Source organism: Schistocerca serialis, chromosome 3, assembly GCF_023864345.2.
Source record: "Schistocerca serialis cubense isolate TAMUIC-IGC-003099 chromosome 3, iqSchSeri2.2, whole genome shotgun sequence".
NCBI lineage: Eukaryota > Metazoa > Arthropoda > Insecta > Orthoptera > Acrididae > Schistocerca > Schistocerca serialis.
Window position 1 is genome coordinate 910300594 of NC_064640.1, and position 23886 is coordinate 910324479.

General features: G+C 38.1%; 1 protein-coding gene across 1 annotated transcript in view; it reads right to left on the reverse strand.

Moving 5' to 3' along the window:
- Window positions 1-23886, reverse strand: part of LOC126471316 (dystrophin-like) — a 293208-nt gene that overhangs the window by 6230 nt on the left and 263092 nt on the right. The window contains exons 19-20 of the mRNA XM_050099438.1: window positions 22393-22507; window positions 11790-11927 (exon numbers count right to left, since the gene is read on the reverse strand). Coding sequence (XP_049955395.1) covers window positions 11790-11927; window positions 22393-22507 — 253 coding nt within the window. The remainder of the gene's footprint in view (window positions 1-11789; window positions 11928-22392; window positions 22508-23886) is intronic.

Genomic DNA, 23886 nt, shown 5'->3' on the forward strand with positions numbered 1-23886 from the left:
CCGTTGTATTAATTATTTATTCAAATCACAACCAGTTTTGTGATTTTAAAATTCCACCTCCAGGTGTATGAAATTATTGTATTTGGTAACACACAACATGTGGTAGGACCAGCTCCAAGCACTGCATGTTGGCAGAAACTGACCACCACCAGGCAGCCACATGGTAGGAATGCCTGTGGCAGACAATTTCCACCAACATGCAGTGATTAGAGGTCTTGCACTGACTGGCCCAATCACATATAATGTGTTAAAAAAAAAGTTGAAATGTGTGTGAAATCTTATGGGACTGCTAAGGTCATCAGTCCCTAAGCTTACACACTACTTAACACCTAAATTATCCTAAGGACAAACACACACACCCATGCCCGAGGGAAGACTCGAACCTCTGCCGGGACCAGCCGCACAGTCCATGACTGCAGCGCCTTAGACCACTCGGCTAATCCCGCGCAGCTAATGTGTTAAAAATACACCTCAAGATGCGATTTTAAAATCCTGAAAACAGTTGTGGTTTAAATAAATAATTGAAACAATTAATGTGGATCTCTCTAAATTAATTATCATGCCTCTCAGTTGCCAGTGTCCTACATACCAAATCTTGTGCCATTGGTATTGTTGTTTTTTCCCATTTATCTGTAATGAAATTCATTAAACAAAATTCTTTTCAACAGTATTAGTTGCACTGAATGAATATGTTTGTATAACAATTTATTACATCAATGAGAAATATATATAAAATATTCACATTCCCAGTTCTGGCAAACAGCTGCCATCTTCAAATGTGACAAACCTTTGGTACAAAGGTTTGTGGTGAAGTCTGCCACATCTGAACAGGGCAGTTGTTTAATGTAACCAGTAATGTGAATATTTCGTATGTATTTAAGTGATTGCCCATAATAAATGATCAAAGTCATATGGCCTATCATTTCATGGTAACTGTGGAAACTGAACAAAATATACAGCACTAGGTACACTTTTGTAGTAAACTAGTAAATATTAGTGTACAGATGTTTTGTATATATTCAGATGTGTTGGTCTGGAAATGGTTTTACAAATATTGGGTAGTTTACAAAGATAAGTGTATTCTATATAGTGAACAAGCAAAAATATCTTGCAAAATGTTCAGCTGCAACAATTACATGCAAGTGCATTTTCATAAGAGTCATACTTACTTCTCATAAATATTATAACATATTAATTTTCATACTGACAGTTGTGTTGTACAGACCAAAATGAATTCAAACCTTGATGTTACAAATGGGACAAGAAAGAAAGTATTTTTAACACTATTAAGTTGCTATTGCAATTACTTTATGTATTTTGAAAACAAAGTAGTTAGAATCTAACAAAAGAAAGAAGTCATCTCTGTTAATTGATCTCATAATGCTTTAATATCTCTGAGTCTCATGTTATGTGGGTCATTATTTCGTACGAATTAATTAGATTTTGTTTATGATATTTATTCACAGTTCTTACTTAGCCGAAGTGACCACAGTGGATTCTGGTTTGTTTTACTTTGCACATTCCTTCTCATTTACACCCATATGACATGCCTCGGTAAAAAGAATATCATAATGTATTGGAAAAAGTGAACTCCCAAAACATTGTTTTGTAAATAAGTATAACAGGGTAACTACAAGTTGTCTAAAATTATTTTGCATTTATATGTAGAATTTAAAATATTTGTCTTGCATTTACAAACATGCATATTGAATATGGCTTACATGGTTCTCACACATTTATATTATTTAATTATAGTCAGTTTTTGAGGCAACTAGAATCTCAAATATTTTCTGTGAATCTGCAAATACAGATATATAATATTCACTAACCTACATTCTCCCTGCAGCTTTGAAAACAGTAAATATATATGTCAGTAGAGGAACAGAAGATAAATCAAAAGTACATTAAGTACACATTTAATTACCACAAAAGATTCAATTACTACTTAATTAACAACAGTGTATGTTCTCGGTCTCTGTAAACAGTGTAGTATATTTAAACATGAAGTTCAAAGAAGCAACACTCTGATAACATCTCATAACTCAAGTGGTCTCATAGCTCGATTGGGATTCAGTATTTGGCCTGCTCCGGTAGTAGACACAAATGTTAGATTTACTCAAGATGTTAAAAATCTTTTTTAGAAACTTAAATTTTTGCAGATGGTTGGCATTATGGAGTTTAAGGAACCAAACAATGAAGTCATTAGTCCACTGGCCACAAAACAAGCCCTAAAAGAACAGTGGTAAAACCCATCTGGTGTTACTGCCACGGTGTGTAGTACTAATAGGATCATAATGTATGTGGTTACAGTAGTTGCACAACACATAAAGTGAATGTTGAGTTGTCCTGTGAGTGTGAGCTGTGGAGCAGAGGGTTGGGGGTCCCCCTCCCCCATTCAAGTTTCATCTGCAGCAGTAGACTGCCCCATCCCCATACCTTACCCCAGCCAACTCAATGCAGGGACGAAACACTGATGTAATAAACAGTACCCCATCTCTACTAGGGAAGGGAACTCGATATAAGAAAAAGGAAAGGAACTAAAATCATAGTAACAATCAGAAATACACAGGGGATGATATCTACATCTGCATACATATATACTCTGCAAGCCATGGCGGAAGGTACCACATACCACTACGTCATTTCCTTTCCTGTTTCACTGACAAATAGAATGAGAGAAACAGGAGTGTCTAAAAAGTCTCCATAAGGCCCTAATTTCTTGCATCTTACCTTCATGGTTCTTATACAAAATTTTGAAATTTACATTAGTGGCAGTAGAATGGTTCTGCAAGTGGCCTCAAATGCTGATTCTCAAAATTTCTGCAATAGCGCCTCGTGAAAATAGCATCTTTCCCCTCCAAGCATTCACATTTCAATTAACAAAGCACTTCCATAGCACTTGTGTGCTGATAGCACCTACCAGTAACAAATCTACCAGAGTGCTTCTGAACTGCTTCGAAGTCTTACTTTAATCTGACCTGGTGGTGATACCAGACACTCAAATGCTACTCAAGAATGTGTCACACAAGCATTCTATACGACATCTCCTTTATGGATGAGCTACACTTTCCCAAAATTCTCCCAATGAAATTAAGCCCAGCGTTCACCTACCAATCTGACATGCACATTCCTTTTCATATCGCTCTGCAGTGTTATGCTTAGATATTTAATTGAAGTGACTGTGTCAAGCAGCATCCTACTAATGCTGTATTCAAACGTTACAGGACTGTTTCTCCAGCTCATCTGCAATAACTTACATTTTTATACGTTCAGTGCATTCATCACAATAACTAGAAATTCTGTCTGTGTCGTCTTGTATACTCCTAATCACACAACATCAACATCTTCCTGTACACCACAGCATCACCACCAAACAGCCACAACTACCCTGGGCAATCTTCAAAATACCCTTGTCTCTGATGAACACTCACCTTTCAGAACAACATACTGGGTTATATTACTTAATAAGTCTTTGAGTGACTTGCATACCTGGGAACCTAAACCATATGCTTGGACCTTCATGAACAGTCTGCAATGGGGCACCTTGTCCAATGCTTTCCAAAAATCTAGGAATATGGAATCTGCCTGTTGCCCCCAATTCTTGGTCTGTAGGATACCATGTGAGTAAAGCGCAAGCTGAGTTTTGCACGAGTGATGCTTTCTAAATCTGTGCTGATTGGTGGACAAAAGCTTGTGTGTCTCCAGAAACTTTATTATTTTCAAACTCTGAAAGTATTCAAGAATTCTGCAGCAAACTGATGTTAAGGATATTGTTCTGTAATTATGTGGGTCCTTTCTTTTACCTTCCTTGTATACAGCAGTCACCTGCACTTTTTTCCAGTCACTCGGGATTTTGCACTGGGCGAGAGATATACAATAAACGCAAGCTAAGTAAGGGGCCAATGCCGCAAAGTACACCCTGTAAAGCAGAACTGGGATTTCATCTGTACCTGGAGACTTATTCCTTTTCAACTCTTTAAGTTGCTTCTCTACACCGTGGATACCTACTTCTATGTACTCTATGCTGGATTGTGTGTAACAGTCAAATGACGTTATGTTTGTACAATCCTCCTGTGTGAATAATTTCTTAAACATGAAATTTAAAACTTGAGCTTTTCTTTTGCTGTCTTCTATTCCCACCCCAGACTGGCTGACGAGTGACTGGATAGAAGCCTTTGGCCTGCTTAGTGATTGTATGTACGGCCTCAATTTTCTTGGGTTCTCGGCAAGATCTTTTGTCGAGATATGACAGTGGAAATTGTTTTAAGCTTCGTGGATTGATCTTAAATTTCTAGTAACTTTTGCCTGCCAACATTTGCACATTCTTTTTTTGAACAGAGTGTGCAACAAATTCTGTTTCCTCAGAATTTTCTGAATCTGCTTATTCAACCACAAAGTGTCCCTTCCATCCTTAATCCACATACATGACTCACATGTCTCCACAGTGCAATTTACAAGCAGTAAATTTACAGTCAGCTCACCAGAAAGCCCTGAGGGAGGCCACTTGCAATGGTGGCTGAAACGTCAGACAATTTTATATATTGACAATGTGGTCAACAGCCCAGAAAAATTTTATTGGTGATATACAATCAATTTAAACTTTTCCCATAATTTCTCTACATCCATCACATTGTAGCCGAATGGTGTCCATTGTCCAAGTGGGATGCTAACAGCTACTTATTTCACAAGCTGTGACGTGGTAATGAATAAAACAGTGTCCCAAATATAGAATAAATTTCCTTTACTCTATGTGGTCACATTTTTTGTTTTTTTTTTTGTTATCAGATTACCGGTTTTGATCTATAATGACCATAGAACAGATCTGAAGATGGTCATTATAGATCAAAACAGACAAAAAAAACTTGTGACCACAGACGTAAAGTAAAGAAAATTTAAGGTACTTATTTGCTTTTTCTAGCATAAGTCCTCTCTCAGCCTTCTCAATGGGGTTATTAACTTTAGTAGCTATCATCACTATGATGACATCATATCACTAATCCCTGTCTCTATACTGACTCTGTCAATAGGTCAGAAGTGTTTGAAGCTAAAAGGTCTAAAACATTTTCCCTCATGTGTGGGTTGTCTAACTAGCTGTTTAAGGCAGTTTTCGGAAAACGTGTTCAAATGTGCTTCACAGGACTGTATGTCTGTACCACCTGCAGTGAATCTACAGATGTTTCAGTCTATATTTGGTGGATATCAGTTCCCTCCAACGAATTAAACACGATAAAGGAAAAAGTCTATGTCGGCAGGCAGAACAGATGCAGAGGATACATCAGAGCACAGCACACTGTGGTAGGTAAACCTCCCGCAGTGGTCCCACACCTGATCTGACAAATTCAAAGTATTAAAGTCAGGAATAACACCCACTCTCATGGAGAAAGTGCAAAACCTATTTCAGGTGTTCTTTCATCATTGGCCACTATCAAGGACAACAAATCTGTGACCTAGCAGTTGTTGAAGTGCTCTAAGAGAGCACTCCACTGGCATGTAGGCCACTGTCAGCAGCATACCATAGGTACACTGGCGTGAGAGAGTGGGCAATGTGGAGGGAGAAGAGATAGTATCATTATGCAGGATGAAACTCTAATTCAGATGAGGGTGTCAAACACAGAGCCACAATAAAATCATGGATTCCCATCAAGATGAATCGAAGGAGGAACACTGAGCTGCAGTTGTCTCTTAGATGACACAGAGTTTGATGTAGAGAGGGGTAGCCCACCATTCTTTATTCCAACTGTGATAGCGCACCTGTTATGGATGCATCCATATGTTTGGACTCAGCATCCCCATTTCCAGAATCAGTCATGAGGTTACTTCCCTGACTAGGCCATCAACCAATTCATTTTAGGTGATCCCCTATGACTCGGGGTCTAGAGGAAAACAACTGAGTGGCCATTATGGCTGTGGACAAGTACAAGATCATGAACTGTGGACACTATAATGTGGTGAGGTCAACACTGACTAATAACCTGTGTACTGCTCATCAAGTCGTTGCACATCAGAAACTACTGTTTGTCTGTTTGTGGTATTTCTCCTTACAAAATGGAGAGTGTTGGCAATTGTAACCAATTCTGTTATGAAGACTGAAGGTCTCTGGGCATTAGTGTAATTGAGAATGTATCCTGTCCTTCCATGTTTTCGTGTGTGTGTGTGTGTGTGTGTGTGTGTGTGTGTGTGTGTGTGTGTGTGTGTGTGTGTGTGTGTGTGGATGCTGTCATGCAGTCAAGTGGTTGGAGAGAAAGATCTGTACAGAGGAATTCCAGCACAGAATTTAAATTTGTAGGCCTGTCCTAGATCAAGGATTAGGGGCTTGGAGCACCTGGGAAGGTAGAAGAAAGAGACATAGTTGAGTAGTAGCTAGTAACACCAAAGCCACAAGGGTAGGGTCTCAGACTCTGCCAGAAGTTTGCCGATTGGGCTCATTTGGAAAGACCCAGTGGTGAGTTCTACCCCACATTGGTTGACAGGGTCACACAATCAAAATGCTGGTGGTGCTGTTGAACCATATATCTGGCATCCATAGTTCAATCATGCACAAAACAGAGACCTATAAAAGCATAATATAGTGGCATGAGCTGCATCTGAAAAGATGTGCCCCAGAAATCCGAGTGTATTCAGTTTCGCATGATACTTAATTTTAGCTGTCAGATGTGAAGCATCCACATCAGTTTGTTATTAAACTGGATGTCCATAATGCAGGACTGAACAAATATTTTCAGATTTTGGGATCCAAGGAAAAGTTCCATGTCCAAATGGATGCATTTCCTGGTAAAAGTGTATTTCCTGCAGAAATGAAAGCCATAGTTGTGGGCCTTCACATGGCTCCTTGGAGTTGACACTCAATAAGGGCCATGGACTGAGAGCTGTTCCAAATATAAAAGTCATTTACTCAGTAGTAACTGACAGTCCCACAGAGTCCAGCAGTCCTTTAATAAATAGTAGGAAAAAGGTAACACTGAAGACAGAGCTCTGGGGTACACCATTCTCTTGCAACAGGGGGAAGCTGAGGTATGTTCTGACTCTAACCGTGACTGATCAGTGAGACAAGAAGTTGTAGACAAATGTCAGTAAAGAACCAAAAAGTCCTCAGTGAAGGAGAGTAGTCAGATACAACTGCACCAGGTAGTATTACAGGCTTTACATAAGTTGAAGAAAACATCAATGGTGATGTTTGGTAAAAGTCAGTAGTATTCCCGTTTCTAATCTGACCAGGTGGTCAGCTGAGGACAACTCCTCCCAGAAATCAGAACAAGTAGATAAAAGGCCCGGTAACTTGAGAACCCAGCACAACTGAAGAGCCACCATCCTCTGGAGTAACTTATATAGCACACAAGAAAGGTTGACTGGTTGGTAGCCATCAATGGAAGTTGACTCCCTTCCTGGCTGAAGGATCTGGATAATGATACTACTCCACCACTCGGAGGGGAATTCACCTCTGATCCAGATACATTTCCAACTCTGAGAAGGTATTTTTTATGATCTGCATTCAGGGCCTGAAGCTGTGTCATGGGATGAGTAATGGGCACTAAGCAACTGTCATTCCATTAATGATTCATTACATGACTCTGAATAGTATACACTACAGTGAAGGATCGGAACGTGGTGCTTACATGCCTGAAAAGCAGGAAGGGAAGAGGCCATCGCAAAATGTTCCAAGAGGACATATCCAGTTAAGCAATATTTCCCCGTCTGGTGGCAGGTAAATATCGTGACTAGCGATATCAGTGTTTGTTCGAATCCCACAGCCACCATCTCAAATCATGTTTGTAGGGTAACCCATTCACAAAAGACATTTGTGCAAATGACTACACAGACTTCTCAAAATGCCCTCTTGGGGTTGGCATGGCTCCTACAGTAAATATAGTAGGAACTGAGCTTAAGATAGTGATTATTGGGAAAACAAGCTCCTTGCAGGACAATATAGATTGCAGAATAGAATAGCAGTTGTGGTAGTTCTGGGGGTGGCAGTAGTACCCATTACAATTTCACAGTGATAATTGTACCTGCAGCAGTGTGCTCACTATGGAGCACACATTATGGAACTCTTCCCTCTTATGAAGATGCAGCAGGTACCAGTCATCAGGCATTAAGGATGCTGTACTGTAGAACAAGTCAGTCTAGTGCATGTTTGATGAAACTGCAGCGACAGTATTAAGGGTAAACCAAGAAGGACTCGACAATGCATTCAACCACATGTCAGCATGCTGCCATTCCCACAACTCAACATTTTATATAAGTGGAGAAAAGGTAACTGACATTGTTGATCACAGACAGAAACAGTCTTCAGTTCAAGACTATTCATTGCATTAAAGCATGTGACTTCAGAAATACGAATTCTAAGAATTTACAGTGAATTGTGGAATTGACTGCCACAGTGGAAAAACTGCTGACATGTTGCCCTATCTCCAATGGATCCAGCAGACAACGGCTGTTGACGGGTAGTTTGAGGGCAGATCCAGAACAATGAGTGACTACACAAATAAACAAGTATATATATAGATAGATAGACAAATAAATAAGTCGAGTAAGGGGATCTGGGGCTGCTAGGATCACCTTCACTTATATTTCTTTGTAAACTTGACTTTTGAAATTTTGGAAGTATTTCATGTTGGAGAAGATTTGTCAGATTGAACATAGGGATCTGAAATAGAGCATACTGCTCGATGGTCCACAACCTGTGGTTCCTTGCACTACAGCCCAGTGACAGGATGAGAGTCTTCATGGTTCTGGGAGGAGGGTTCCCAGAGGCCATCCCTCTACCAGGTAACACAAAAGAAGAAGAAGAATGCTTCTTGAGCTGAGAATGGATGATTGGAGTCCCTGACATTGGCAGGACAGCAGTTGATAAAATAGTCTAATCCACCTCGGATCAAGGGGGCTTTATCACGGTGTGATGAGGAGTTGATTTTATTTCGATGAGCAGCGAGGTATTTTCCACAGATGTATCAAAACTGGTCATCACAATAACAGAGTCAAGGCATATACACTTCTTTTTAGCAATAGCAATAGCATAGGACAATAATCAAAAGTTTTATATTCTTAGATTGTCTGTTCCTTCTTGTATGCTAGCTACTGATCCAAGTTACAGAATGGATACATAGTGTTCTGTCAAGATGAGTATATCCCCAATAGCCACAAGTGGGTTAACTGGGACACCGACACACGGAAGCACTTAAAGCATCACATAGGGTATGACATCAATGATAAACTGTGATCTTAACCTTTTACGTGCATGAGGTCCCCTCAAAAACTAGAATAAATCTCCTCATGTCAACTCTATTATCTTCTGGCCCCTTGTAGATACAGTGGATAAACTACACCTCCCGCAGTTCCATGTTGGCATGTAGCTATTGATCTGATTGTAATCTGTGAAACATAGTGCCCTGTCTTTTGTTTAAACATCTAGGAGGAATAAAAGGAATTGGAATACTGTACAAAGAAGTACATGTAAACAAGGGTCTAGACTGAAAGGAGTCCACAATTGTGATAATGAAGAGCCTCTCCACGTCTGTTGCAATGCTGCCACCTCCACAACCACCCTCCAGGGATTTTGTGATTCTGTGAGAGACAGCAAAGGACTTTGAAAAACAGTTGAATGGAATGGACAGTGTTTTGAAAGGAGGATATAAGCTGAACATCAACAAAAACAGAGCAAGGATAGTCTAATGTATACCAATTAAATCAGGCGATGCTGAGGAAATTAGATTAGGGAATGAGACTATGAAAGCAGTAGATGAGTTTTGCTGTTTTGGAAGCAAAATAACTGATGATGGCCATAGCAGAAAGAATAACAGTTGCAGACTGGCAATGGTCAGGAAAATGTATCTGGAAAAGAGAAATTTGTTAGAAGTTTAGGAAGCCTTTTCTTAAAATATATGTGTGGAGTAAAGCCATGTATGAAAGTGAAACACGGAAGATAAACAGTTTAGACCAGAAGAGAACACAAGCTTCTGAAATGTGGTGCTACAGAAAAATGCAGAAGATCAGATGAGCTGATCCCATAACTAATGAGGAGGTACTGAACAGAATGTAAGCAGTGAGTAACTGACATTTAGTAATTAGAAAGGTCTCACCATTTGTTCCAGTACAGACTAATAACTGTGATGAGCTGAGTTGTCTATGTTGACATCACTGTACCTACCCTCATGGCATAGCCAATGACGGGAACACATTTGGGTTGGACTGATGAGCAGCATAGTAAGGGTTCTCATCTGAAGAGACTGCCACAGTCTCACAACTGTCAGTTGATATAGTTAAAATAACCTACAAAGCCCAAAAATTAATATTAATGATGATGCACCAAGTAGGACTCAGTTGTGTTTGAATACGTTAATAAAGAAACCAACAAATATCATAGAGGGAGGAGGAAAACTCACAAGTGAGCTTGCTTTGTGCTTAACAGTGTATCTCATTTTGCACATTCTTCAAATGGCTGTCTTGTGAGATACAATTCTAAAACTATACAGCAACTATCCAAAAAATGCTGATTCTGTGAAATTAAGTGATAAGGATATTGTGTAAAAATGACTGTGATAAATCTTTCAAAGGACTCCTCAAGAATATTGCTGTTCTTACTCTCGCATGCCAGTATAGTTACTCTTTAATAACATTAATGGATTTAATATCACTTTTGAATGAAATGTCAAACACAAAATCATAACAAACATGAGTTTTCACTCTTGTGTATGGTTGAATTACAAGTTTTAACTGATTGCTGTAATCACAAATAAAACAATTCAACAAATTAACCCTTATCTGAAAGATGAATTTCCTCAGGCTATACAGTTTATAATAATCGCAGAACAACTAAATATGAGCTGTGTTTCAAAACTTGCAAGAGTAATTTGTTTAAAAATTTTAGTGCAAGCATATTCAAGAAACATATGCAAAAATTTAGAACATAAATGATGAGAGAGAATTCTTGTAGCCCAGCCATGCTTAAAATTTAAGAAAACCATAAAAGTTTCAGATCAGAGTCAGATCTCTCTGCTGTCAGCCAGATCTACAATATGGTAACTATCTTTAAAACTGACTGCATCCAAAAATTTGAAAAGCAGGTTGACTGTCATTCAGGTACATATCCAGTGGGTGCCAATGCTTGAAATCATACTAGGTAAGTAACAACAGAAAGAGTCATGCAAGTTTCCTCCCCACAATTTTTTGATATTGTAACAATGAAAAATCATATACTTTTCTATAAAACCAGGGAAAAAATTATGCTACTACTGGAAAAGGCACACAATAAATATGCGAGAAAAATTTAAGGTGAATCACTAACAACAAAAATGATGTAAGTAACTTACTGATAACAAAAACTGTAACAGCTTATTAACTAATTTTAATTGGTTTAAATGTAACTGTGGATAATGGAAATGGCAAATCACACAGGCACATTAAGCACATTTAGATGGAAACAGTGGCTTCAACAACTGTAAATATAGGTGGAAAAATGTGATTAGTAATTAATGATCTGTTAAAACCCAAGACAAATAATTTTGCATATTAGCACCAAACAAATAAAACACACACACACACACACACACACACACACACACACACACACACACACAAAGACCTTTATATTTCACTTCAACTACATTTAATTCTATGCTCTATTTTTCTCAGTAAACAAAATATATATGGTATCCATCACACACCAGCCCCAAAATATGCTAAGTTATCTATTTTTCCCAGTAAACAAAATATGTATGGTATCCATCACACACCAGTGTGCCCCAAAATATGCTAAGTTAAAGTTAATACAAGTGTTTTCTGGAGGCACCCACCTGCCATATGAAGCAAATTACCCACATTCTGTGCAGTGGATGCAGAAGCTGAAGCCATGTTGTGTGTAGCGGGGGGTGGGGGAGGCCGCATATCTGCACGATCGAGGCTGCTCCTACCACCATCAACCCAGCGACCACCTACACATGCACCACCTACTGCACTTCTTGCTACATTGTTAGTAACTAATTGTTTTGCACACACCTTATAGTACCACAGCCACATTGGTCACCCCATGTTAGTTTACTACTTTGATGAACAATTACTCATAAACCCAAAGAACACACAAGCAGTGGAAAATTAAACCATAGGACACATCACAACATACCTGATTAATTGTCAATAAAGACAAGTAAAGTGCAAAATAGCTTTGGTGTACATAAATGGTAGTATTCTATTGAGCAATATCAAATTTCCATTATTTGTTCATGTAATTATATAAGAGTAATAGAAACATTTACATTCAGTTGTAACTGGGATACAGATATGACCTCTTAAGTTTTGAGGATTCCTATCTTTACAGAGTTAATAATTCACTATTTATTAAAACCTGTTGCCAAAACAATCAAATTTATTTACTAGAGTAACAAAACATAGAAATCAAGAGAATAAGAGAATGTTGTAAAGTAAATTTATATGAGTCTATATTTCAGGTAATAAGTAAACCTAATGTTTGGAATTCAGATATTATCAAAAAGCACTTGGAGTCAATTCAACAGAAAACAATTCAAGCTTCACAGATTTAGATGCAGTGCATGTCTGTATTATTTTCTGAGGGTACACATTTTTCCTTTCACGATTAGGAGACTGGAAACTGCAAGAAAGCATTTGTTGGCAGACAGTAATATTTCAGTTAATCAAAGACTGTTAAGGCAGAAATGGAATGCACATTATTGAAAGGAGGCTATGATTTACAGCTTTTAAAAATATTTGTGAAAAATCATGATGTTGCACAATAGCTCTATGTCACTTTATTACAACGACCAGTTTTGCTCAAACAACAGTCCATCACCAGGTATATAAAAGAAGGACATTAATTACAGACTCAAGCACAAACATGATCTTTGTGTCAGTATCAACAGTATACATTAAATGCAGCAATCTTACAGAATACCAGAACAAGAAAATATCCAAGTTATACATAAGGCAGTGTGTTAACTGGGTGAAGGACATGGTGAGATTGAATTGACCTTTGCTCTTATGTCGCAAGTACATACTTCCCATTTTTGTGACAAGAGCAAAAATCATTTGAGTCAGTTCATCCATTTCACACTGTTAATGTATTGCCTTATGTATAAATTGGGTACTTTTGGGGATACAAATGATATAATTGAATGAATGCATGTGCTGTAACTAATATCTTTTGTAAACCTTAGGATTATCTGTCTGACTGAAACTGGTAGTTATTAAAAGTGACAAACAGCTATTGTGCAATCATGAGTTCTCAGAAGTGGAATGCATTTTTTTTTTTCCCCCGAATGGCATTCAAGTCTTATTTAAAAACGTGTTAATTAACAAATTCTGGTAAAAAAATTGAGTTTTGTGTAACTGTTATGAGCATTGTTGCTTTAATAGAAGCCCTATCATATTTTCCTCGACTTTATTGATGTACACAAATACAGTGAGTGGGTGGTGCAGAAAAGAGAAGGGACAACGACATAGTTAACCAGAATGGGCTGCATTAAAACAAAGACACTACTGGCACTGTTGTTTCTAATATGAGAATTTCTTTCACAGTAACAGTCAAGTAGTTAATAGTTGCCAGCGGACGTTTATTATTGAACAGTAATTCTATCCTTCAGTTGCTTGGAGAAAAAAAGAGGAGTAACTTACACACTAGATCAGAAAGTAAAATTCATATGAGAGGTGGATCTGAGATTGCTTCAGTCTTAGAAGTTGCCTATATCACGCTATGTACAGTCATCAACAAGAAACAATATTTTGATGAGTTTTTAAAATTGGGTGCAAAATCAACAAAATGCAACTGTCTGCAAAAAACAGATATATGTAGATTTGTAAAAGGCACTTTTTACATGATTCCAGCAAAAATAGGCTGCAGCTCTACCGATCAATGGCAACATGCTAAAAGCAAAGATGATAAATTTAGCTAGAAGTATGAATATCACTACTAATTTAAAGGCTTCATCAGGATGCTTACAAGGATTTAGAGATCATCAAGGAATCATAGGGAGAACAATTTCTGGTGAATGGAATGCTGTGGACAATGTCATGATGCAACACTGGACTGATGATGTTCTGCCAGGTATCTTAAAGGGACTATCAACCTAAAAATATCATCTAAAACTGTAATGAGACTGGTCTACTCTACAGTCCACTTAGTAGTAAAACATAAGTTGGAAAGGTAAAAATATTGTGAAAAGGAAAGCTGCCACTCACCATATAGCGGAGATACTGAATGGCACATACGCACAACAAAAAGACTGTCACAAATATAGCTTTCGGCCAGTAAGGCCTTCATCAACACACACACACACACACACACACACACACACACACACACACACACACACACACACATGACTGCAATCTCAGACAACTGAGGCCACACTGCGAGCAGCAGCACCAGTGCAAGTTATATTTGTGACCGTCTTTTTGTTGTACCTATGTGCGACTCAGTGTCTCCACTATAAGGTGAGTAGCAATTTTCCTTTTCACAATATTGTTAGCTGGAAAAGGCTGCTCATGCTATGGAGGGAAGAAAAGTAAAATCTGTGTGACAGTTCTTCTCTCCATGAATGCAAGTGGATTTGACAAACCTCCCCCACTGGTGACAGGAAAATCTAAGAATCCAAGGTGTTTCAAACATCTAAAGATGGAGCATATGGAATACAATTCCAATAAAAATTCTTGGATGATGATGATTTTAATGGAACAGTGACTTAAAAAAACTGGACATTAGAATGAAAAAGGGAAAAAAAGAGGATCCTCCTCCTTATGGATCGATATGTAGCGCATCCACCCCGAGATGTTCCAAGAGGAATTTTCCCTCCAAACTCTACTAGTGTTCTACAGCCACTTGATTTGGGCATTACTGCAAATTTCAAAGTGCATCATAGGAAAAAAAAAACTTGTTCAAGATACGATAGTGCTGACTGATGCAGGAAATGAAAATCTCTCCATTAAATTACTACAAGCCTGGAATTTATTTTGGCTGCCTGGAAGCTGGTGATTTATGAAGAGACTGCCATTGATGATGATGATGATGACAGAAGTGATGGTGAAGTAGTATCTGGTATGAGCTATCTCTATCTCTATCTCTACTGGAGGGTGCAGATTTTGACAGTTTTGTACATTTTGATGATAATCTCATCATGTGTGGGGTACTACAGAATGAGATCATTGCTAACATGTGCCAACAACGCAGTGATGGTCAAGAAGATGGACCCTGTTCAAGTGGCAGTGAAGGAGATGGCGACTCAAATACTGAAACACTTAAACTGAGTGAAGTGTTATGTGCGATCAATGCGTGCAGACATTATACCAGAGCAAACAGCTGTAGTGAAAAAGCTATGAACTCATTAATAACTTTGCAAAATAAGGGGTATATACACAATGCACAAAAAGTGAAAAAAGCCAAATTATCTGATTTCTTTAAAGCAGGATCAGTTTCAAAATAATATAATTTTTTTTAATACTGTATCTTTGTTGCTTGTACAGTGCAAAGTGCCAAATTACAATACGGCATCTAATTTCTCTAAAGCACAACTGAGCAATATTTTTTCTTTCTTACTGTACTCTGTCTCCGTCAATTTTAAAGTTTACATATTATGTAGGCCCATTGTATGCTTTTTCCCAGTGAAAAATGTGATGTGTATTACTGTATCTATATCTGACTTTGTAGTAATTCTAAGTTACAAGTAATCTTTTCACTTCCCCTTGATATACATATAAATCAAGTTCAACTGCACTTCAGTAAAATATATATATTATTATTATAATCAACTAAAATTAAGAAACACAATAAGTATCTAGAACTTCAGTTCTACCAATGAAATTGTTTATACATATATAAAAGTGTATCATACAACATCTCTTTGTCTCCCTCTACAATTTTTATCCTTCCCCCCCCCCTCTCTCTCTCTCTCTCTCTCTCTCTCTCTCTCTCTCTCTCTCTCTCTCTCTCTCTCTCTCCTCCCCCTCTGATACCTCAAGATGTGTGTGTGTCCTACCAACACATCCCCTCTCTTAGGCAAGTTGTGCAATTAACTTCTTTTTGCCCCCAATGTGATTCAGTCCCTCCTCATTCAATATATGATCTATCTATCTAATTTTCAGCATTCTTCTGTAGCACCACATTTCAAAAGCTTCTGTTCTCTTCTTGTCTCAACTGCTTATAGTTCATGTTTCGCTTTCATACAAAGCTACACTTCTGGCAAATACCTTCAAAAAAGACTTCATAACAGTTAAATTCAAATTAGATGTTAACAATTCATGGGTAATCTGACAGATTTTGTTTTCAGAACTATATACTGAGGCCATCAGTGCCCACTTTAAACAGTATGACAAATGGAGGCCACTGCAATAACAGCATATTTAGGACTAGCAGTGGTTGTGAAGGAACATATTAAGTTGAGGGGAGGAGGTTCACATTGTATCACTGTCCCAGAAGAACAATGTCACAATTGCAAAAATAAGTCAGATATAGTGAAGTAAATAAACAGCTTTAAATGCATCTTGGATACATGACAGTACATCTACTGAACAACAGTTATCCTTGTCATGCCAAAAAGTAGTCAAATCATCATCAAAATTTCAGCTCTTTACTGTGTCACTTCAGAACAACTTCACAAGTTGTGTCAGTCATATGGTGGAGGTACAAGCATAGTATCAGTTGGAATATTCTTCACAGTGGGCACTATAGCCAAAAACCTATTGAATGAAGGAAAGATTTTTCCACTTTGGCAGCAATATTTCCATACCCGAGAGGTTCAATTTCAGAAATTTCATCATCAAACCATAATGATAACACCCACACACTATTTCTAATGTGGAAGAAGGGAGGTGACCGCACTCCAGACCATCACTGATTTAGTTAAAAGGACACATGTCCATTTCTTATCTAAATGGTTTCCAAACACAGACTTCCCATGTGGTCTCAATTTGAAAGTTGACTCATAATGCACCTAAAAAGTTCATGGTGCCAGTCACTGTTTAAGTATGGTTACATGTTACACAGTGACAGTCTAGTGATGAGTTTATCAAACATTGGAGATAGGAAGAGTACAGTACAGCTTGCTCAGGCAGAAGAGAGCAAGGATATGTTCATGTTATTTATACAGCTTCTCTGTAATTAATAATTCCATTTTAAAATCCATGAAATACCATAATACTCTTCAGTGAAGTTTCACATGCAGTAGTCAATAAGATCATAGCAAATGTGTAGCAAGCACTCATTAATTTTACTTCCAACATCACTGAATTAACTTTTTAATTCTTTAGAATTTTGTGTCACTGTTAACGGTTCTTGTTCTGAAAGCTGATCATCTCCTTCAGCACAATCTCCAATAGCTGCTGGATAAAACATATTAGACAGAGAGCACTCTAATATGTCAAATACCAGATTAGTCATATCAAAACAACATGTGCTGCATGATGTGGAACACTTACAGGGAAAGGTTTTAAGGACTTAGATCCAGAGCACAAACAGCAAAGCAATGAAAGCAATTCAAATCATGAAGAAGGTTCTTTCAAATAAAGTGTTAAGCATACACTTAGTGCAATAATTACTAGCAAATTATTTGCATCTCCTTTGTTTGTTCAGCAAGTATATAATACTGCATTTTATTTTCATATATCTTGATTGCTGCAGAGAAATATGCACAGCCACAATAACTCAACAACAATAATGAAGAAGATAATGGGAGACATGGTATGATAAGAATTCATTATAACAGATAGTTAAAGAAAAGAGGTTATGTGGATCACCATAAAAGTCACCAATGAGTGGTAAGGAAATAGGCCCTCATTTGCTCAAATGTCTGTGTGCTTGTAAGAAAAAGTGCAGCATGAAGATTGCTGAAATCAAAAGACCAAACATTTTTAATGATTTTTGGAACTTATCACCTGATGACCAAAGATGTGAAGTAATTGTGGGGCTAGTACATGAAAACCACAAAAATACACAGACCGCATAAGATAACCAACAAAAGAACAATGAGTAGGATACACAGACTCAGGACTCCAATATGTAAAGTGATGTAATGTATTTGAATAGATTTAATGTGTCATAAAAGTCTGTTAAGAGTACTCCCCAATCAGAGAAGAAATGTTATAATGTTGGAATGTTCCTATTGCCAATGAGGTACGGCCCTAATGCTGCATAGATGAACTGCATTTCATCTTACAAGAGAGACTTTTCAGATAATAGTTTTCAAGAAATTGATAGCATTTGACAATATATAGTTCCTCTGAAGCTCCCACAGCTTCTTAAAGTACTTCTTAGAGTTCTTCTGAAGTTCAGCTAAGTATGCAGACCGCCAGATCTTGACCCAGTGGATCTCACAACCCTAAACAAAATTTTATAGAGCCATATCTCACAAATATAAAGGTGGTGATTACTTTGTATGCGAGTGAGAGACTTGTAAAGTTGGAATATTCAGCGCAACACAAGAATATGCAATACTGTATTCTGTTTCCTGAAGCCTTTTTGACATACTTTATTTGGAAAGTCATATCCAATCTTTTTTGTGCCGATAAATAAAATATGTCTGAGGCAGTAAATCATTTATTAAATGTGCTATCAACCTGGAACGGTTCTTCACATAGCTTTGTAGACAAAGGTGTATGCCCTATTTTTCTAGATTCTGGACATAGTAATAACCAAGGTGACATTTCTGCGTAACAATTAAATCAATAAACAGTTCTTTATCACCATAAAAAATCAGTGTCATTATGAATGTGTATCAGAGCACCTGAAAATGTGGCACACCAAACAGTCATTTGTTCTTCCTTCAAACTCAATAAAAAGGACATATGCTCATTTACCTTTCAGTTATGAGTTTATTAAGATATTTTAGTCAGATAACTAATTTTAGCTTAAATAACCATGTTTGATTCTTTACCTGTGTAAAAAGCACATAGCATTACAGACATGAAATGGAAACACAGTACGGTGAATGTAACATAATGGAAAAATAGTTACCCAACACAAGATACCATAGACATCACTAGTGTATTCTCATCTATTGCAGAAGCTGCATACAAAGCACGGCTAGCGACAGAAGCAAAAGCAGACTTGATCTTATCCATCAATCACAACAAGCTGAAGGAAGTAAAGAACTGCACATCACATCAGGTAAAATCCCTGCTTTCTCCCAAGAGAAATACTCGAGTGGAGAGTTGGGGATTATGCCTTTCATGAATTACAACACCCAAGTCAGGGACCAGACCCAACAACCTACTCGGGCAATTAAGCTACACATATTAGTTACTGCTGTCCGAGGATAAGGCTATAAGTGTTTCACAACGTAATTAGAAATGCAATCCTGGTCAGCTTCAAATATGCTTAAGTGTAAGCATATACGGAGACCAACAGCAGAATACATCAAGTGAGCTGCTTTAACCGATGTAAGATACATCGGGCATTAGCTCCACTACAATTCATAACTGTCTTAAGGCCCCTAACATGAACTGCAATTAACAACCACTGACAGGTTTAAAAGAGAAACAATCATAATGACACTAATACTGCCACAGACTCCATCTCCAGCTGGATACTCCAGTATAAACCTAATCTGAAAACCTGCTGAAGCACGAACAACTAAACTTGGTGATAAAACATGAGCATCAATGTCTAGTGATGTATTATAAAAATTTGGTGCATGAAACCCACTCAATTCTCGATGTACTGAAATATAATCATGAGCAATGTCACCCTATTACTATTTGCCGATGTCCGTCTGCTTAGCTGACTGGTAACTTGCTTGCCTACCACACAGTGGGCCCGGGTTTGATTCCCAGTTGGGTTGGAGATTTTCTCCACTTGTACACTGGCTGCTGTGTTGTCCTCATCATCATTTCGTCCTCATCATCATTTCGTCCTCATCACTGGCATGCAAGTCGCCCAATGTGGTGTCGTCTGCAATAATATGCACTCGGAGGCTGAACTTCCCCGCAATGATATGCGATCATTTCATACTTTCATATGCTGATATGATTCAGAAGATGTCAATCAACTGCCAACAACTTGGCCCTGATAGAGGTATAAATCCAGCAGGCTTTCCTACGTAAAAAACATTGTTTAGGGGTATTTTTTGATATCAATAAGGCACACAACATACTTGGAGGCACAGTATTCTCTGAAGCTACAGCAATGGGGATTTCGTGACCACCTCCCCATCTTCATTTGGTCCTTCCTCTGAAGCCACCATTTTAGGCACAGAGTTGATTGGTAGACTGTCAGATAGTTTTGTGCATGAGAATGGTGTTCCCAGGTCATTGTTTTGAGTGGCACCCTCTTTACCGTAGCTATTAACAGAAAAACATCCACAGTATGGAGTCTTGTGTCCAATGCTCCTTATTTGTGGAAGATTTTTCAATCTTCTACTCTTCCTGCAGTTCTGAAGCAGCAAGTCATCAGTTGCAACTTATTGTGAAGAGGCTGTAGGTATGAGCTGCAAAGACTGGTTTTACAGCTTCTGCGAGGGAGTGAGAGAGAGAGAGAGAGAGAGAGAGAGAGAGAGAGAGAGAGAGTGTGTGTGTGTGTGTGTGTGTGTGTGTGTGTGTGGTGGAGGGGGAGGGGGGTGTTCATTTGAATCGTTGTGATCTTTTTACTTTACCTGAATTGCGTATGTGGCACACCATTCTACCTTTTAAAGACTGTGAGGTTTCTGGGCCTCATTTTTACTCCAAAATGTCATGATTACCACACCTAGAGGACCACAAATCCAGGGTTTTAACCACCTACCACCTGGTTATGCAGGCACCCAGAGTAGTTTTAGATTTAGTGCAGTACAGGAGAGGCAGAACACCTGTTTTTAATACATTCTTTTATAACATTTCAACTGAGCACCACGACTCTTTAGCTGTATTTACAGATAGGTCTAAACAGAGTGACTCAGTTGGTTGCTCTGTTGTTTGCCCTGATTGTGTCCTCAAGATCCAACTGTCATCAGACTTCACTATTTGGACACAAAATTACATGTGATCTTGCAAGCACTGGAACAGATGAGGCATGTTTTGAGTGATAAATTTCTTGTCTGTTCTGATTCCCTGAGAGTTTTCACTCTCTTGAGCACTTATACCCAGCAGATAAAGCAGTCCAGAATATCCAGGTATCCTGGATGCCCTCCTCCAACTACAAAGGCTGGGGAAGGAGGTTTTTTTCTACTAGGTGCCAGGGTACATGAGTGCAGGAAATGAAAGGGTGGATGTGGTGGCCAAGGAAGTGTTGTGATCCTCAGTTCAGCGTGCCACCCCCTGCATTCGGTATTACCTCACTGTTGAGATCAGGAGCAATGTGTATGCAGGAAGAAAAGTGGCTGAGAGTGACACACAACATACTTAGAGTTTTAAGGTATTATGATATGTCCAACCTGTTTCTTAAAATTTTAGGAACATGTTCTTAATACGTTAACAGGATGACTAGCTCATCCATGTTTTATGTATGTGGTCAATCAGTCACAATTTCCTGTGCAGGTAGTTTAGACCCTTGCTGTATGATTTATATTTTAATCACAGCTATAGCATCTTTCACCCTTCCTACACTGTCTAATAGCATGCGAGATAGAGTAATTGTGTGGGTAAGTCAAAGTGAGATGGGAGTGAGTGAATGTCATTTTGTAGGTTTAACTCCTCTCAGTGGGTGGCAACATTTTTGGCCATTTTCTCTACATTTGTTTCTTTTAATATTTGTCAAGGCACTGATAACCTTGATGTTGAGTGCCCATTAACTCCAGACTAAAACACACACACACACACACACACACACACACACACACACACACACACACACACACACACACACACACACACACACAAACTAAGGACTCAATTCTTAATTCATAACTATAAAAATTGAGGGGGCATGTTTAAATTCAAATTTTACTAACCATGTAATGTCTTTGGTATCTACAGACATCACTATGCACTTCAAAGTAACTTCTGTGTAATTCTGCATACAGTGGGTCACAAACAGAAATTTTTCTGTAATCACGTGTTGTGCCTGTATTATCAAACCACATTCCAACAATGTTAAATCCTAAATGTTCTTCCTTTCTTTCGTCATCAAAGACATCAGTAATTTTCTTCATAAATTTTAATAACTGTTAGGAACTCAGTCCTTTTATATATGATGATGTTGAAAGTACTAGTATCAGTGTAGCACACTTTTGTTCACATGAATGACAATATTTCATTTTCTCTTTTCTTTGTATGTTCACTTTCGTATTTCACCCCTTAGTTTATTTAAATAAATCAGTTAATAACAAAGTTTGAACAATCCGGAAGTATATGATTAACACACAGATGCTTACAAATGGTTCCTTACCAGCAAAGCTTTGTATTACATCAATTAAGTGACTTTTGTATTGCAGTGAAGGGCCCCCTTTATGTGATAATCTTGCTACAGACAATTTTATTACTCACCTGGAGAGTCTTGATAATGACCATTCAGTTTTGCTGGAGAATCTGTTGCCAGCTGGGAGGCAGTAACTGATCGTGTCTGCAGGGTTCCCGTCTTTGATGGTGAACCAGAACTTGGCTATAAAATAAACACCACCACTACATGTGAGAATGTATGTCTAACTTTACACAGTAACTGCAGCTACAACACGTAATTTGTCACAATAATTATAATGCTCGTGTCACAATCACAGCAATGAATGTGTTCAGTATTGTCATGTTGAGCATCTGTTGTACTACAAGATTCTAAACAATTAATCCACAAAACTATTGAAAAAGACAAACTGTCACATCTGAGTTTTTTTTTACGTTTACAAAGTAACATGGTCACTCTGTAAGTCCAAATTCACCAGTTCTCCCTCATCAGAAGTCCCTCAGTGTTCTCCATGTGTTTAAAGGATATTACTTACATTATCCCCATTAGAAAATAGCAAACTTGGCTATGAAAATGAAATGAAGCTTGCACACAACATATCCCAAAAGCATAAGAAAAGTGCAAACCTAAAACAAAAGAGGGATAGTTATAGCCAGAAGTAGAATGGCTCCAAGCACTACGGGATTTAACATCTGAGGTCATCAGACTTAGAACTACTTAAACCTAACTAACCTAAGGACATCACACACATCCATGCAAGGCAGGATTTGAACCTGCGACCATAGTGGCAGCGCAGTTCCGGACTAAAGTGCCTAGAACCACTCGGCCACAGCGGCTGGCAGTTATAACCAGTACATCACATCATCTGAGAGGCATGAAACAATTAAGAGAATGGTTTTCCATCAGATCAACACATTTGGAACAACAAAAAGTCTCCTGATGCCATCTGACAACTGGTGATGCTCATGCAGTTTTTAAACAAATTTCCAACTCTTCAGCTACTGTAAATACACTCTTCCTTTTTACCTGTTCCGTACCCTTTAACCTATTTACAAATTCTAAAAAGCAGAGATGTAATTGTGTTTTTAAATTTGTGTTTGTAATGCAAACTCCAACAGTACCTCTTTCGATGGTCATTAAGTAGTGGCAAGTTCTTTCATAAAATATTAAGAAAGTACTTTACAACATTTGATTATCAGAAAGATGGTTTTGTATTCTAAGTTTCAATGCATGTGTACTTACTAACTCCTTATTTTGAGCCGTTGATTCTCTCTGTAGCACATGACAGTCCACCTCCACAATTACCTGATACCATACAATGAGATGTTCAGAGCATGGAGTTGAGAAACATTGGACAAGAATGGTGAACCAGTTTGACAGCAAGTGTTTTTCACAAAAGAAATTAAAACAAGAAAAAAACTGTCATTTGTCATATTATCTTTTGTGTGGCAGTTTACATGAGTTGATACTAATAATACCTAACTAACACTATCTGGATTTACAAAGGAATAAAACAGTAAAAATAATCCAGCTGATTGGGCAGTTACGATTATTTCCTCACTTCAAGAGATAGATAATAAAAA